We start from the raw sequence: 16,731 nt of genomic DNA, 5'->3' as shown, positions 1-16,731 counted from the left end.
CGGAGCTTGCAGTGAGCTGAGATCCGGCCACTGCACTCCAGCCTGGGCGACAGAGCGAGACTCCGTCTCAAAAACAAAAGAAAAATTTAGTCGTGGTGGCGGGCGCCTGTAGTCCCAGCTACTGGGGAGGCTGAGGCAGGAGAATCGCTTGAACCTTGGAGGCGGAGGTTGCAGTGAGCCGAGATCTCGCCACTACATTCCAGCCTGAGACTGAATGAGACTCTGTCTAAAAAAAAGAAAAGACTAAACCTTCAATATATATATTTGGGCATCGATAGCATGTAGTTTGTATTGAAAATTATGGGGTTGTATGAGACTAGGGAGACAGGAGTTTGATAGTATAGTCCTTCATATTACTCATTCACCATGAGGGCATGTTTAATTATTCACGAGGTGGAATTTCCAGATAAACATCTTCAGCTTTCCACGGCTTTTTTGTTAATAGGACATTCCCTTCACCGGATGGATGCCCAGAGTTAGACTGTGATCACTCAAACGTAACAAATTTATGCCAGGGTACAGTTTGATGCGTTAGATGTAGGTGCTAACAAAATGCATCAAACGTGAAACGTGAAGCAGACGGTTTAATGCTGGTAATAGGATTCGTTTCACAGCAAAATAAATTCATAGCACATTTTATTTTCTCTGGTTATAAGTGTGGTCTCAGATATCTTCCTTACAGTTTAGACTCAGCATTTAGACTGATAGGCTCCATGTCTTCTGGTATTTTACAGACTGAGAAAGAGAGGGAGTGCCAAGACTGATTTTTGCATTTCAAGAAAACTTGAGTATCCTCAAATTATAATAAATAATAAGGCCTAAAGGAGAGATTTGGTATAGAACATTTAAGTTAATAATAGGTCACTGTCTTCAGTACTGAGTGCTTAATGTATTTGAACTTTATTATATTGTTAATACATGACCACAACTTTGGAAACAGTATGCTAATGGGCGTAATCAGAATGAGAATAAAACATTGAGTTTATATGCAAATAATAGCTGTTTCTTAATATATAGTTGTTTGAATTTGAATTTAGGCCTCTACTGTGGGTGGCTTGGAAGTTACTTAACTTTCTAAGTCCTAGTTTAGAAAGGAAGGAAGTTTAGGAGGGAAGCTTCCTGAAAAGACAATGATAGTACCCACCATATCTGTGTGGCGTTGCTGTGAGGATGAACTGAGTTAAATAATAAGGTGCCGGTTGTAGAATGTAGGGCCTTATATAAAATACTGTGTAACAAAAGATAAAAATCACTCTTAGTCCCCAAAGATAACCATTTTAGGGGATATTTCTTTCCAGTCTTGATCATGTATATGTACTTTTCATATAGTTCAAATCATACCGTTTTGTATCCTTTTTCTTACATGTAAAAGTTTCAATTATGTCATTAAAATTTATTTATGGGACGTCTTAACAGCAACATGATAGAATATCCTATGTTTAACCTAGATTCAGTAATCCAGGTAATTGGTTCCTCCCAGTTTTTGCTATTATAATTGTGTTTTTAACTGACTTTTGTTTTCTTAGATCTGAAGAAGACACTTGAATCATGGGTGACGTTAAAAATTTTCTGTATGCCTGGTGTGGCAAAAGGAAGATGACCCCGTCCTATGAAATTAGAGCGGTGGGGAACAAAAACAGGCAGAAATTCATGTGTGAGGTACTAAAGAATACAGTTTGCATTTATGTGATTTATGAGGTTCATTTTGGGGTTAAAGAATGTTTTCTGTTTGGAGATGTTAATGTGTTGCACATTAGGAAACGACAGTTAATTATTGTGACTTGACTGCTATTCTTAATCATTTTCAAGTCAGCATTGCTTTTAAAGCAGTCTGGCAGGTAAATTATTCTAATTAGAGCCTGTATCTTCCTCAGCACCAGTAGTCGGGATGGGAAAAGTTGGATCAACTGTTTGCAGTTTTACAATCACCTTTAGAAAGCAGAGCAATTCTTGATTGCTTCAAATCAAAGTGCTTAAATACAAATGAAGAGCTTGTTCATGGATATTACAGAATCAGATTGTAATGTGAACCTTCTGTTATATGAGAAGAAATGGCTGAAGCTCTTAACATTGTTTTTGTGTTATCACTATACAACACAATTCAAGCTTTTTCTTTCGAGTGTGTTTCCTAAAGTTAACTGTTTTGTTTTTTGTTTCTTTTTTTTTTAAGGTTCAGGTGGAAGGCTATAATTACACTGGCATGGGAAATTCCACCAATAAAAAAGATGCACAGAGCAATGCTGCCAGAGACTTTGTTAACTATTTGGTTCGAATAAATGAAATAAAGAGTGAAGAAGTTCCAGCTTTTGGGGTAAGTACCTATGGCCAAGCAGTTGAGATGTGTGTTGCAAAGTTGTACAAACTTAATATGCGTAAGAGACTCAGGATAATAATTTTTCACTGTTTTCATATATATCGTGTTTCTTAATGAAATTTGGTATCTTGTTTTCTCTCAGGACTGGACAAAATTTCTGAAGATGTGGATTGCATCCTTATTATGTACCTGTCTTAGGGGCTTGAGAAATTCCATTGATCTTTGTGTCTTATGGTTTTATTTATTTCATGTATTCATACACCAGAAATTTCAGAGGCTGTTATGTTCCATTCATTTCCAGTGATAATACTATATTTTTTTTTTTCTTTTTTTTTTGAGACGGAGTCTCGCTCTGTCACCCAGGCTGGAGTGCAGTGGCAGGATCTCAGCTCACTGCAAGCTCCGCCTCCCGGGTTTATGCCATTCTCCTGCCTCAGCCTCCCGAGTAGCTGGGACTACAAGCACCCGCCACCTCACCCGGCTAGTTTTTTGTATTTTTTAGTAGAGACGGGGTTTCACTGGGTTAGCCAGGATGGTCTCAATCTCCTGACCTTGTGATCTGCCCATCTCAGCCTCCCAAAGTGCTGGGATTACAGGCTTGAGCCACCGCGCCCGGCCGATAATACTTTAAATAGAAAAATCAGTACTATTTTAGACATGTTTGCTCCTATTGACACTCCCTCTACCCCCCACCCCAGGTAAGCAATGAGTCCTTGCTCTGTCACCCAGGCTAGAATGCAGTGACAACCATAGCTCACTGCAGCCTCAAACTCTTGGGCTCAAGCAGTCCTTCATCCTTACCCCTCTTAGTAGCTGGACTACAGGTGCATGCCATCACTTCTGGCAAGTTGTTTGTTTTTTGAGGCAGTCTTGCTCTGTTGCTCAGGCTGGAGTGATCTTGGCTCACTGCAACCTCCACCTTCTGGGTTCAAGCGATTCTCTCCTGCCTCAGCCTCCAAGTAGCTGGGATTACAGGCATGCTCCATGGTGCCCCCCTATTTTTTGTATTTTTAGTAGAGATGGGGTCTCACCGTGTTGGCCAGGCTGGTCTTGAACTCCTGACCTCAAGTGATCCATCCACCCGCTTCGGTCTTCCAAAGTGCTGGGATCACAGGCATGAGCCACTGCACCTGGCTGACATGTCCTTATATAACAAAATAGTATTTTATGCAATAGATATTTTTGTGTTTTTTATATCATGATTATTTTAATTATGTAAGTATGCAACAGATACCTCTGTCTAGTAGGTTGTTTTTTGGGGATTTTGTTTTGTTTTTCTGCCTTTTTTGTTTTTGAGGCTGGAGTGCAGTGACTATTCATAGGCTCCGTCAGACTCTTGACCTCAAGCCATCCTCCCACCTTAGCTCTTCCCCGGTAGCTGGGACTGTGGGTATATGCCGCTACACTGGGCTTTACTAGTTTTTAAGAAATAAGCTTTATTTCTTTTTCTTTTTTTTTTTTTAAGATGGAGTCTCGCTATGTTACCTAGGGTGGAATGCAGTGGCACAATCGGGGCTCACCGCAACCTCTGCCTTCTGTGTTCAAGCAATTATTCTGCCTTAGTCTCCTGAGTAGCTGGGATTAACAGGTGTGAGTCACCACACCCAGCTAATTATTATTATTAATTTATTTATATATGTTTTTTGAGACAAGTCTTGCTCTTGTTCCCTAAGCTGGAGTGCAGGGGTGGAATTTCGGCTCACTGCAGTTTCTGCCTCCCGGGTTCAAGCGATTCTCCTGCCTCAGCCTCCCAAGTTGCTGGGATAACAGACACCTGCCAACATGCCCAGCTAATTTTGTATTTTTAGTAGAGTCGGGGTTTTACCATTTTGGCCAGGCTGGTCTCAAACTCCTGACCTTGGCCTCCCAAAGTGCTGGGATTATAGGCGTGAACCACCCCGCCCTGCCCACGCCCAGCTAATTTTTGTATTTTTAGTAGAGAGAGATTTTCACCATGCTGGCCAGGCTGGTCTTGAACTCCTGACCTTAAGTGATCCGCCCCCTTCAGCCTCCCAAAGTGCTGGGATTACAGGCGTGAGCCACCACACCCGGCCTGTGCTACCACACCCGGCCATTCTATGCCAGTTTTAACAGGGTCCTGTTACTGAATTTTTGTATTCTAATTGTTATAAAAGAAATCTTATTTTCTTCCATTCCTTCGCCTAACGATAGACTTACTTGTTGGTAGATTAACTGCTGGATAATTATAGTATCTTAGAGTCTTTAATTTCATTGGTTTGCCAATGTAAAATGTAAAATGAAGGGATTGGGCAAGATGATCTTGAAAATGCCTTCTGGTTGAGAAAACAGTTTTACATGTTTGAAGTCCTTGAAGTCTCTATTCATTCTTGATCTTTTAGGCCCTTCTGTATAGTCTTGTAGATCTGCTGGTGACAAATTCTCTTTATTTTCTTTTCTGAAAATACTTTTATTTTACCTTCTTTAAGAATATTTTCACTGGATATAGAATTCTGGGGTGCCAGATTTTTTCCCCCTTTCAGTATTTTTTTTTTCAGGGGAAAAAAAAGTTTTTCTTCTTCTCTCATACCCCAATAATCAACGCAGAAGTTTTCTGTGACTAAATGTGGGGCGGGGGTGGGAGGCTTTTTCCACACACACCAAGCCAGCAATCAGTTCTGCAGCAGACACTAGCTGGGTATCCTCCAGTTCAACTCTGACACTGCCTGGAGATAGCGTCAGATCCCACAGGCTGAAGGCTCAGTCCCACAAGACTCCCCAGCCCCTTCAGACACCACCTGCAAGTCTGGGCCTCTAGAACTTCTGACTGACTAGCTTCAAGTTATGGTTTTCATGACTGCCTCTTTGGGGTCAGTTAATTTACTAGTGTGGCTTACGGAACTCAGGAAAACCTGCATTTATAAATTATAAATAAACCAGTTCATTATAAAGGATACTACAAAATACAATTGAAGAGATACATAGGGCAAGATATGGGGAGGTGGCAGGGAGCTCCCATGCCCTGCCTCGAACACCATTCTTCAGGAACCTCCATGTGTTCTGCTATTTGAAAGCCCTCCAAACCCTGTCCTTTGGTTTTTATGGAAACTTCATTATTCAGTATTGATTAAATCGTTTGCCAATGGTGACTTGACCTTCAGCCCTTCTCCCCTCACCAGAGGTTGGTAGGTGGAACTGAAAGTTCTAGCCCTCTAATCTTTCCTTGGTCTTTCCAGTGACCATCCCCCACACTGAAGCTACCTAGGGCCTGCCTGCCGGCAGTCAACTCATTAGCATACAAAAAGTCTCCATTTAGGAGATTATAAGGATTTAGGAGTTCTATGCCAGGGAAATGGGATTGAAGACCAAATACACTTTTTTTTTTTTTTTGAGATGGAGTTTTGCTCTTGCTACCCAGGCTGGAGTACAATGGCATGATCTTGGCTCACCGCCACCTTTGCCTCTGAGTTCAAGCAATTCTCCTGCCTCAGGCAGGAGTATCTGGGATTACAGGCATGTGCCACCATTCCCGGCTAATTTTGTATTTTTAATAGTGATGGGGTTTCTCTGTCTTGGTCAGGCTGGTCTCCAACTCCCCATCTCAGGTTATCTGGCTGCTTCAGCCTCCCAAAATGCTGGGATTACAGGCATGAGCCACTGTGCCTGGCCAGAGACCAGATATGCTTTAAAGATAATATGACATTGTCTACTGCCTGTTTTCTGTAAGAAGTCAGCTATAATTGAATCATTCTCTCCTATGTGTAATGTGGTGGTCTCTGTTTTTAAGATCTTTTCCTGTTATTTTTGGTTTTTAGTAGTTTGACTTACGTTGTGACCAGGCATGAGTTTTTTTGTGTGTGTGCACGCTTAACTTGTTCAGGGTTTGCTGAGATTCTTGAATCCATAGATATATGTTTTTCACCAAATTTAAGAGACTTGGCTATTATTTAAGACATTTTTTGTTGTATTTTTTCTTCTTTCCTCTTGGGGCTTATATTTAAGACTTTTGATATCCCAGAGGTCCCTGAGGCTCTCTTTTTTTCTTTCATATCATTTTTTCCACTCTTCAAATTGAATAAATTTTTATTGATTATCTTCAGATTCTGTGATAGTTTTTTTCTGTGCCTTCCATTTTGCTAAGCCCATCCAGTGTATTTTAGACACTACCATTTTCACTTTTAAAATTCTCCAGCTTGTTCTTTTTTTATATATGTTTTATTTCTCTGGTGGCTTATCTTTTCATTCATTATAAGTGTATGTTTGTAATATAAATACGGATTTCTTTTATGTCATGAAGCTTAATTCTAATAGCTGCTTTAAAATCCCTGCCTACTACTGTTAACATCTGAGTCATCTCAGGGTTGGAGTCTATTGATAGGTGTATTTTCTTGAGGTTGAATCACATTTTCGTTTCTGTATATCAAATAATTTTGGATTGCATCCTGGGCATAGGAATATTATGCTATGGAGACTCTGAAATAGTGTTATACTCCTCCAGAGAGCATTGATTTGGTTGTTGTGTTTTGTTTTTAATCAGGCGTTTAATTTGATCGAACTTAAACTACAAGTGCTGTCTTTTGGGTGTTAACTCAAATCTCATCTCAGTTTTCTGATTATTTAAATAGGACAGCCGTGGAAGAGTCCTTCAGGTCTCCTTTGGAATCTACTCTGTACATATGTGGTTTTCAAGGGTTAGCCAGAGATTTCATACACAGAATTTGGGGCTCCTCCTCTCTGGCTGTTTCCTTTCCAGCATTCCCTCACTTTCTAGCAGCTTTGCTTTCCCTGAACTCTAATTCTGATTCTTCAGGCCAAAAAGATGGTTTCCTTGGAGTTTTGGCTGCCTGGGATGGCTTCCCTCAGGCTAAAAGCTACAAATAAGCTGGAAGTAGACCCTTGATACTCCGTGCTTCCCCATTTTAACTTCTCTCAAGAATCTACCTGCTATTTTTTGGTCATTTTTTTATTGCCTGAACGTAGTTCTGGTGTATTGTGTGTGTGTTTGTATTTTTTTCCCCCTAAAGTTTATGTTATTTGCAGGAGGGTCAGTCTTACAGGAACTTATTTCGCTACAACCAGAAGTAATCCCATATGTCATTTTTTTATTAATGTTTTAACATGGCTCAGATGTTTTCTATTAAATGCTCTGTGGATTTCCTACTTTTCTTATTTCCTCTGTTCCAGCTACACTGTACTTCTTAATAGGTCTTCAAATATGCCCTCATCTTTCTGCCTCAAAACTTTTATACCTGTTTCTTCTACCTGAAGTACTCTTCCCCAGCTGTCCTATTTTATATTATAAATTCACTGTCACCCTCAGATTACTTCCTAAACTCCTTCAGTGCTTCATTTTTCTCCATAACACTTGCTTTTAACTCAGTGTTTCTCAACTGAAGACAATTTTGTCCCCCCAAGGAATGTTTGGCAATGTTTGGAGATACTTTTGTTGTTGTAACTGGAGGCGGCCACTGACATCTAGAAGGCGAAGGCCAGAGATGCTGCTAATAACCAACAGTGCACTTGACAGCCTCCTACAACAAAGAATTAACCAGCCTAAAATGTCACCAAGATGAGAAACCTTGTTCCAACGTAATTTATTTTTGTTTGATTGTACGAGAATGTAAGTTCATGAGGGCAGGGTTTTTTTGTTTTTAGTTCATTGCTCTGTCCCCAACATTTAGAATGGTTCCTGGTCTATAGCAGACCCTTGAATGTTTTTTGGTTGACTGAATGAATGGATGAATTTGGGGGAAGAAATTATAACAACCCATTTCTACTTTTAACCCCATAGTCCATTCTTGCATTGCTATAAAGAAATACCGGAGACTGCATACTTTATAAAGAACAGAGATTTAATTCGCTCACAATTCTGCAGGCTTTGCAGGAGGCATGGTACTGGAGTCTGCTTGGATTCTGAAGAGGCCTCAGGAAATTTAGAATGATGGCAGAAGGTGAAGGGGGGAAGCAGGGATGTCCAGGAGCAAGAGAAAGTAAAGGGGAAGATGCCACACACTTTTAAATGACCAGATCTCAAGAGAACGCACTCGCTGTTGCTAGGATAGCAGTACCAAGGAGAGTGGCACTAAACCATACATGAAAAACCCACCTCGTGATCCAGTTACTACTCTTCAGGCAGTACCTCCAACATTGAGGATTAAAATTGGACATGAGATTTGGGCAGGGACATGTAACCAAGGTGTTACCAGCTACCATCTTCATCTTACCTCATCATTCTAGGCAAATCCTTTTTCATATCACTTACTTCATCTGAAACTTGCCCTTTCATGCAATAAATTGCATTTGCCAAAAGTGAGCGTGTAGAGGATATTTTAAAATTTTTTTGCTGTGGACAGTTGTAGAATATTGAAACACTGTTTCAGTCATCTGGCTGCAGCACTTTCAATTTTATTCATTTCTAACTGCTACCCTTAGATTATTTTGGAGCATCCCAACATCTTATTCATCTGTTAATATTTCAGTTTTTAATTAAAACAATCCTTTTGTAAAAAAAAAAATGTGTTATAATCAAACCTAAAAGAAAAATTTAAGAATAGTGTCTTAATATAATCAGATATCCAGTTAATGTTGAGATTTTTCTGATTGTTTTATAAGGTTTACCCCTTATGAGAGATTTCGTAATGTCTGGAGATGTTTGAATTTCAAGGAGGTGTGTTGATGGCGTCTAGTGGGTAGAAGCCAAGGAGTTAAAAACTCTGGTATTCAGAACAACTTTCTGCAACAAATTATCTGGTTGAAATGTCAGTGGTGCTAATGTTGAGAAACCTTGGTCTATAACCTCATCACTAGTTTTAGATAATTTATACTTTTAATTTGCTTTTTAAAATTATGAGTGAAATCAAACATCTTTTGATCTTTAAGGATCGTTTACATATATATTTCTGTGTACTGCCTGTACGTGTATCTCCTGTTTTTTTCATTGGATTCTTGGTCTTTTCCTCTGCGTTTGTTTTATTAGCAATATTAACCCCTTATCTGCGATGTGTCACAAATATTTTTTCTCAGTTTACCCATTATAACTTTACTTGTGTTTTTTGCCGTATCAAAAAATTTTTTTCAATGTAAAATATGTGCACATACCCCCCCCTTTTTTTTTATTTCATCATCGTTCAGCTTTATTGATCACATCCTCCAACCCAACACATTTTTCTGTTTTCTCTGGCACTGGATTCTCTATCTTTCTGTCTGTGACTGCTCCTTAATTTTTTTTAATCTTCCTCTTGGTAGAATGTGGAACCATATCCTTAAGTATTCATACATAATACTACTACAAGCTTGGGTATTCTGTCAGATACTTGTATCTTTTTGTAATGAGCACATCAGGACTTGACTATTACCTAGGCTAAATCATCCAGCCTGGGTGACAGAGCCAGACCCTGTCTCAAAAAAAGAAAAACGGCGTGACGGCTCACACCTGTAATACTGACACTGGGAGATAGAGGCAGGAGGATCACTTGAGTCCAGGAGTTCAAGACCAGCCTCAGCAACCTAGACCCCATCTCTACAAAAATAAAATAGAAATATTAGCTGGGAATGGTGGTGGCTGCCTGTAGTCCCATCTACTCCAGAGGCTGAAGTGGGAGGATCACTTGAGCCCAGCAGGTTGGGGCTGCAGTGATCTGTCATTGCACCATTGCACTCCAGTCTGGGTGATGGTATGAGACCCTATCTCAAAAAAAAGTTTTAAAATAGGAACAGATTGTGAGAATAGAAAAAGAAATAAATGGCCTATAGCATTGCCAATGTTGCTAAAATCTGTGTATTTTTGTTTAGATATTTAAATGTATATTTTAATGTGATAAATACATGTGTATGCTATTTTTATAACCTACTTGAAAAAGTATTTTCTCATATTGCTGACTGTAAGGCAGAGCCAAGATTATGTACTGTGACACTTTGAATACTCTATACCTCACCTATTTTAATTTATTTTGGAATGTTAAAAAAGGAAATCCTCCCCATCACTGGAAAATAGAAGTTGCATCACTCAAACACCTCAATTCTCATAGGTTAGGAATTTTCTTTTAGGTTGGTGTAGATAGAGAGTGAGGTAGAGAGGAATTTGAGGCCCTGGAGTGGCAAGGTGGTAGAGGAGGACAAGTTAGCATTGTGGTGCCAGTACTGCCCACTGAATTTTTCTGGGCCTTGGTTATTAGGGCTGACCCTTGAGTAGGTTCTACTTTGTCTCCATAACCCCAACCTTGGAGGTTATCCTTCAAGGTATAAGCTCTCTAGAGGAAAGCAGAAAAGAAAAAAATTCACAATGTACTAATAATACCTAGCTTTAGAAATGCTGACGTACATATTGGCAGAAGCAAAGTGGTAATGTGAAAAAGTAACAGAGCGGCCAAAAACCCTAATAGACAATTGGAAATTTGAATTTAGATCTAAGTGAAAATTTTAAATTATGATCATAGACTATTTAGATAACAGTGTCTGTCAAAACTCTGGAATGATAAGAGGAACAGTCATTTATTCAAAAGAACATTGGTTACACTATTGCACAAAAAACAGCTTTTTGAATGAATTTTAGTAAGCTTTCATCTCAGAATAAAACAGGAAGAAATTGATAGCAATAAAATCAGAAATTGCTGAATTAGAAAGTAAAAATCAGTGAAATTTTTAAATTGTTCTTTGCAAACAGAAATAGTCCATCCCATCTAGTTAAGGAAAAGTTTACATAGATCTCAGTTCTTTATCCTAAAACCCATGTGGTTAGATGGGTTTGAGAATTCAGAATTTTCCTTAGTTTAGAAAACTAACACATTTTATGTAACAGCACATCTGAGGCAAAACCCTGTAATTAAACTTTCCTAATACAGCGTATTAATGACTTTATAAGAAAAATATCTACTCGGTGATCATTTTAATAAAGGCTTTGGAAAAGGCATTTGATAAAATTAAACACTAATGACCAATAAAATACTTAAGAAATGGAGTAGAAAAATACTTTCTTGACTGCTTTAAAGGGTATTATCTAAAATCAGTAGTAAACACTGCACTAAAAATGGGCCCCAGAGCAGTGTTACTCAAAATGTTACAGTTTGTGAGGAGGTAACTACAGAAATAAGTAGACATTTAGAAATACAGTATTGTGACAGGTTGTTCCCAGTGGATTAGGGGAAACATTCAGCCAGTTCTTCATTGCAGACAGTTTGAGATGCACTGCTCTACAGACTTAACCTGTAAACAAAGATGGTAATATTACAAAGAAAGGAGGCGTGACACATGGGTCCCTTTTAAATATTAAAAGAATGTATTAGTCCCTGTGAAGGCAAAAGCACTGACAACTGCCTTGACTTTTTCTCTCGCAGGTAGCATCTCCGCCCCCACTTACTGATACTCCTGACACTACAGCAAATGCTGAAGGAGATTTACCAGCAACCATGGGAGGACCTCTTCCTCCTCATCTGGCTCTCAAAGCAGGTGAGGGACTTGAATGCATGCACATGATGGAGAATAAGATATATACAATCTTGATCACCATCTCTGTTTCTCATTTTGGGTAGAAAGAACTGCAGTAAACTCTTGATGTTAAGAGACAACCCAAGGCCTTCATAAATTTGCACATACTACCAGATCATTTATTTTTTTCTTAGAACGTGTGGTACAGCGTAGTTGTTTGCTGTCATTAGCTTTTACTAAATTTTTCTCTGAATTTAGATTTTGCATAGGCTAGAATATTTGGTGAAAGAATATTATGAATTGCCTTTTCTTGTTCCTTATTCTTAATATATTGTTGACTTGTTTACCCTGTGGATCCTGGCCATTGCTGAATTCTATATGCAGTAAGTCCTCAGTAGGTTCTTGGAAACTGCAGAATGACTTACAGCAGGTCCTAGAATAACTTTATTTCCTTGAGTGTTGTTCTCTTACAACATTGTTTAAAGTCTTCGTTTCCAAGAATCTAGCAGTGACGACAAGTGAGGACTTAAGTGTATAGTCACAGCTTGTATTGGGATGTTGACCATATGGTAGATTAACTAGAATTTTGGTCAGATTGCTTAAGTCTCACATCTGTTATTTATTAAATAACAGTAGTATCTGCTTTGTATGATTGCTTTGAGGGATAAACTTTTTTAAATGCAGGTAATAAACTTAGAGTTAATAGTGCTAGCTGCTGTTTTTACTTATTTGGCGTTTTCATCAATAGTTACCTTATTTCCGTCACTAGTCCTAGCAGGTAGCTATCTTTTCAGAGTCACATTTATCAAAGAAATGGTTTTATCGTTCAGTCTGTTGTTACATATGTAACAAGTTTAAAACAAAGCTATATTGATAATATATGCTAAATTAGCCGCTTCCTGTTACAGCCACTTCTGTCATTCACTACTAAGCTAGCTTCCCCCTGCATATTAGCCTCAGAATTTGTAGTTGGAACCTGTACTTCAGGGATTGATGTAACACTTTTCAAGTAAGCCATGGACATTTCAGGCTCCTTTCCAAATTGAAACCATAAATTTCTAAACATGGAGGGCCAAAATATAAATGAGGATAATTCTTTTTTTTTTTTTTTTTTGAGGCAGAATGTTGCTCTGTCACCCAGAATGGAGTGCAATGGTGCAGTCTTGGCTCACTGCAACCTCTGCCTCCCAGGTTCAAGTGATTCTCTCACCTCAGCCTCTCTAGTAGCTGTGATTACAGGCACATGCCACCATGCCCGGCTAATTTTTGTGTTTTTAGTAGAGACAGAGTTTCACTGTTTTGGCCAGGCTGGTCTCAAACTCCTGACCACAAGTGATCCACCCTCCTCAGCCTCCAGAAGTGCTGGGATTACAGGTGTGAGCCACCATGCCCAGCCATAAATTAGGGTAATTATTTAATGTATTTGGGATTTTTCTACAGTTACGACTCATTAAGAGAACAATTTTTTTTCTTTTAACAGAAAATAATTCTGAGGTAGGGGCCTCTGGCTATGGTGTTCCTGGGCCCACATGGGACCGAGGAGCCAACTTGAAGGATTACTACTCAAGAAAGGAAGAACAAGAAGTGCAAGCGGTAAGGCCAGCACCCTAGGTTACATCTCTGAGAATGTGATTTGGGACTTAGTTAACAGCAAGGCTTAGGATATTAACAAGTTAGTAATTGGGTGCATTTTTTAAGAGGTTATTCGAGACTACTTATTAGCACAAGTCATCATAAAGGTAAACCACCCATTTACTCTTGTTATTCACATTGCCTACGGAGGAAAGAGTATTTTTTCTTGGTAATAATAAAAAGGTTTCCTCTTCAACTTTATAGGAAATGTAATTATCTCAGGGGACCTTATTTTATGAGCACTTAGAGTAAAAAATGTCTTTAGTAGTATAGCTTATTTTTCTACTAAATGTATTCAGAGTGTTAAAACAAGCACAAAGAAGTTGTCTTTTTTTTTTTTTTTTAAGGAAGAATTTAAACGCAATGTATTAACCAATAGCTTGTTTATATAATAGGGCCTTTAGATGCAGTAGAAACTAATTCTGGTTCAGTTTTTGACTAGGATTATAAACTATCAAAACAGCTTTTGCATTATAAAGGATAGTACAAAGACGGTATTAAAACTTTGAGTCTTAAGTGTGTATAACTAAACTTAATGCAGCCAAATTTATCATTGATTCTGCAGACTCTAGAATCAGAAGAAGTGGATTTAAATGCTGGGCTTCATGGAAACTGGACCTTGGAAAACGCTAAAGCTCGTCTAAACCAGTATTTTCAGAAAGAAAAGATCCAAGGAGAATATAAGTACACCCAAGTGGGTCCTGATCACAACAGGTTTGCTTGTTTCGTTCTTTTCCTTCTGTAGTAAGTTAAGGTGGTTTTGGATATTCACTGTTGCATATAATCTATTTTTGTACATTGGTTAATTTTGTGGATTAGAAGTGAGTTGTTAAAAGATACGTTGGTTTGCCGAAGAATAATTACTGATATGTATTGTGCAGTTTCCATGGTTTTCACGAGTGTGAATTTTAGCTGTGTAAGAAGTTCAGCGTAAATCTGCTTTTTGTCATGCTAGACATTTGAGATGCTCCTTTGAATCTTAGAGGCAAAAGTCATAACCACAAGTGCTAGGTTGTCCCTAGTTGATTTAAAAACCAGCCAAAGGTGGTGATTTTTTTCACCTTGGTATTGTTAGAGGCCGTTACTATTTCTTTAATGGGTCAGGTTAGATACTTAAGTTTTGAGTCCCAGAAGTACATTGTATTGCATCTACATCCACATTTCACTTAAGCCTTGAAAACTGCCAGCTTTCTTAGGAGTCCTATTGAAATTTAAGGGCTTATCATAAGGTCGAAAAGGAACAGCCTTGGTCTTTGTATGTGGGGTGTACTTTTTTACTGTTAAATGTATAAAACTGAATATAAAGGGAGATCGTTTTAACAGTATGTTTCTCAGCCTGCTTGCTGTTCTTCCTGAGAGCATTCCAGGGTGTAGTAATTATTACTCCCAGGAAGGCTCATATGGATTAGACTTTTCTGGGGAGCAATGTATTTTTATTTGAAGGGAGGGGAGGTTGTAATGGAAACCTTTTTGAATGATTCAGTTTGCTGTCCATACTTACAAAATAAATTATCCAAATATATTAAAAAATATTTTTATCGAAAATCAAAGTGTTCTCCCTTGGATGCATCTAGCGACCCTGAAATAATTATTATTAATACAAAATTTTGTCACTGATCAAAATGATATTTAGAGCATGGTTCCCCCTTCCTCCCACTGTTTTGTTCAATCCTGAATTCTCAAATATTTCTGGTGTCAGCCTTTTAAAACCCTTAGGTTGCAAAGGAGTGATACATTTGTTGATGATTTGTTTTCTTTCATATTTTGTCTTTCTGAACGGATTGGGCTTGGTAGCACTTGGTGACTTTAAGAACAATAAGATAACTAAGTGTGCCTGAAGCTCATCGTTGCAGACATTTTTTGTTATCAGTATCTTACCATAGATTTCTGATACAAAGCAGTGAAGAATTCAGGAAAAGACAATGTGGGAGGCACAGACAATTGGGGGAGCCAGGACAGCATTGCTCTTTGTATGTCCTTTTATTTAAAGGCATAACAGACAGCAACACCAGAGGTCTGTGTTCATACACACATGTGCTGCTGCTTAGGCTGAACTAAGCAATCACATGGGAAACTATTGTAAACTGATTTCTGGTGTCGCTGTTCCCCCTAGGTGGAGGAGAATGAGATTGAGTGCTGACTTTAAGCCTGGCTGAGAAACATACTGGCATCGATGTCATTAATGAAAGGGTGGATGTTGTTCCCCTGAAAGCCAGTGGCCTTTGACCCCTGAAGCCGCTGTGCCTGAAGGTCAGTTCACACGAGGTATAGGAAGGAGTCTTAACATTTATTTTTTTCTTAAGCCTCACCCAGCCTTTTATTCACACCACCAAGTCTAGGTTAGAATGTATCTGAGCAGTGAAGGGACCAGAATGCATAGTTTTCAAAGGGCAGTTTTTCCCTTACTAAAACCTAAATTCATTTTTTAGACTCTGCTAGCAGTTTTAAATGTAATGTTACAACATGTGTTTTATTCTCCAGGACCTGATTTAAATAAGTGTGGTAAAAATAGGCTAAGTTTTTTGTCATCCAGGGCTGTTTCCAACTGCAGGCAGACATGAGAACTCTGCCTCAGGAGCCACTGATTATGCACAAAGTGTATGTGCATGTGTGTTTGTGTATATTAGCTTAATAGATCGCAGTCATTAATGGGTGGCCTATGCAAAGGAATCTTACAGTAATTATAACCATAATGTAAAACATTTGGGGCCTGCTTTATTTCTTGGCTCCAAGCTAAGTGGAAAATTCCTTTTCATGGAATGTGTTATAGCTCTTGAGACTCCAGCCTTTGGAATAAGAGTAAGTAAATATAAAATCTAATACCCTAACGTTTTCCTTTCATGAACAATTGGCTCATCAACTTTGATTATAGTTGTCTTATGCCATGTTGTATATTATATGAAGTTTATATACTTCATTTGTTCTAGGGTTGGGCAGAAATAAATGTTGGTAATTTTTTTTTTTTCTGTGATTTGCCTAAGCAGTTGGAAAGCCTGCCTGACTTGGGAGACCTGGATTTGCCAGTTTCTAACAGTGAAATTTCTAACCTTGCTTGTATATGTTGTTACAGGAGCTTTATTGCAGAAATGACCATTTATATCAAGCAGCTGGGCAGAAGTAAGTGTTACTGTTTCCCCAATATTCCAAGTCTTTGTATAGAGAAGGAATCTTCACATTTAAGTCTTGAGCCACATACACAGAAGCTATATTATTGAAAGAGCACATGATATAAGATAGCATCTAGAGTATATTTTAGAGTATTAGTAATTATAAATTAGAGGCAAAGTCTCCCAGTTTGCATGTGAAAACAGACCATGTTAGTGTAGTATTTCAAAGGTAAGACACAGTGGGATGATTAGGAGTCTGCCAGCGTCAGAATTTCAAACTTTTTTTTTTTTTTTTTT

The 16,731-nt window shown here is 38.5% G+C and overlaps 2 protein-coding genes across 4 annotated transcripts in view; one reads left to right on the top strand and one right to left on the bottom strand.

Annotated features, from left to right (window-relative positions):
* Window positions 1-715, bottom strand: part of LOC105511921 — an 8,243-nt gene extending 7,528 nt beyond the window's left edge. Inside the window, exon 1 of the mRNA XM_011942133.1 lies at window positions 681-715. Coding sequence (XP_011797523.1) covers window positions 681-715 — 35 coding nt within the window. The remainder of the gene's footprint in view (window positions 1-680) is intronic.
* The window catches only part of DHX9 (DEAH (Asp-Glu-Ala-His) box helicase 9), a 60,244-nt gene that overhangs the window by 5,504 nt on the left and 38,009 nt on the right, over window positions 1-16,731 (top strand). For 2 of the 3 annotated variants that reach the window (XM_011942109.1, XM_011942108.1), the window contains exons 2-7: window positions 1,527-1,659; window positions 2,171-2,311; window positions 11,605-11,716; window positions 13,176-13,288; window positions 13,893-14,041; window positions 16,398-16,444. In XM_011942109.1, the coding sequence (XP_011797499.1) occupies window positions 1,549-1,659; window positions 2,171-2,311; window positions 11,605-11,716; window positions 13,176-13,288; window positions 13,893-14,041; window positions 16,398-16,444 (673 nt within the window). In that variant the 5' untranslated portion in view covers window positions 1,527-1,548. Of the gene's footprint in view, window positions 1-1,526; window positions 1,660-2,170; window positions 2,312-11,604; window positions 11,717-13,175; window positions 13,289-13,892; window positions 14,042-15,440; window positions 15,578-16,397; window positions 16,445-16,731 lie in introns of all 3 variants that reach the window. The other variant, XM_011942110.1, reaches the window with a different exon arrangement.

Source organism: Colobus angolensis, unplaced genomic scaffold (assembly GCF_000951035.1).
Source record: "Colobus angolensis palliatus isolate OR3802 unplaced genomic scaffold, Cang.pa_1.0 Scaffold206, whole genome shotgun sequence".
In the NCBI taxonomy this organism is placed as follows: Eukaryota; Metazoa; Chordata; class Mammalia; order Primates; family Cercopithecidae; genus Colobus; species Colobus angolensis.
The sequence above is the reverse complement of the archived record's forward strand: the minus strand, read 5'-3'. Positions and strand labels throughout refer to the sequence as shown.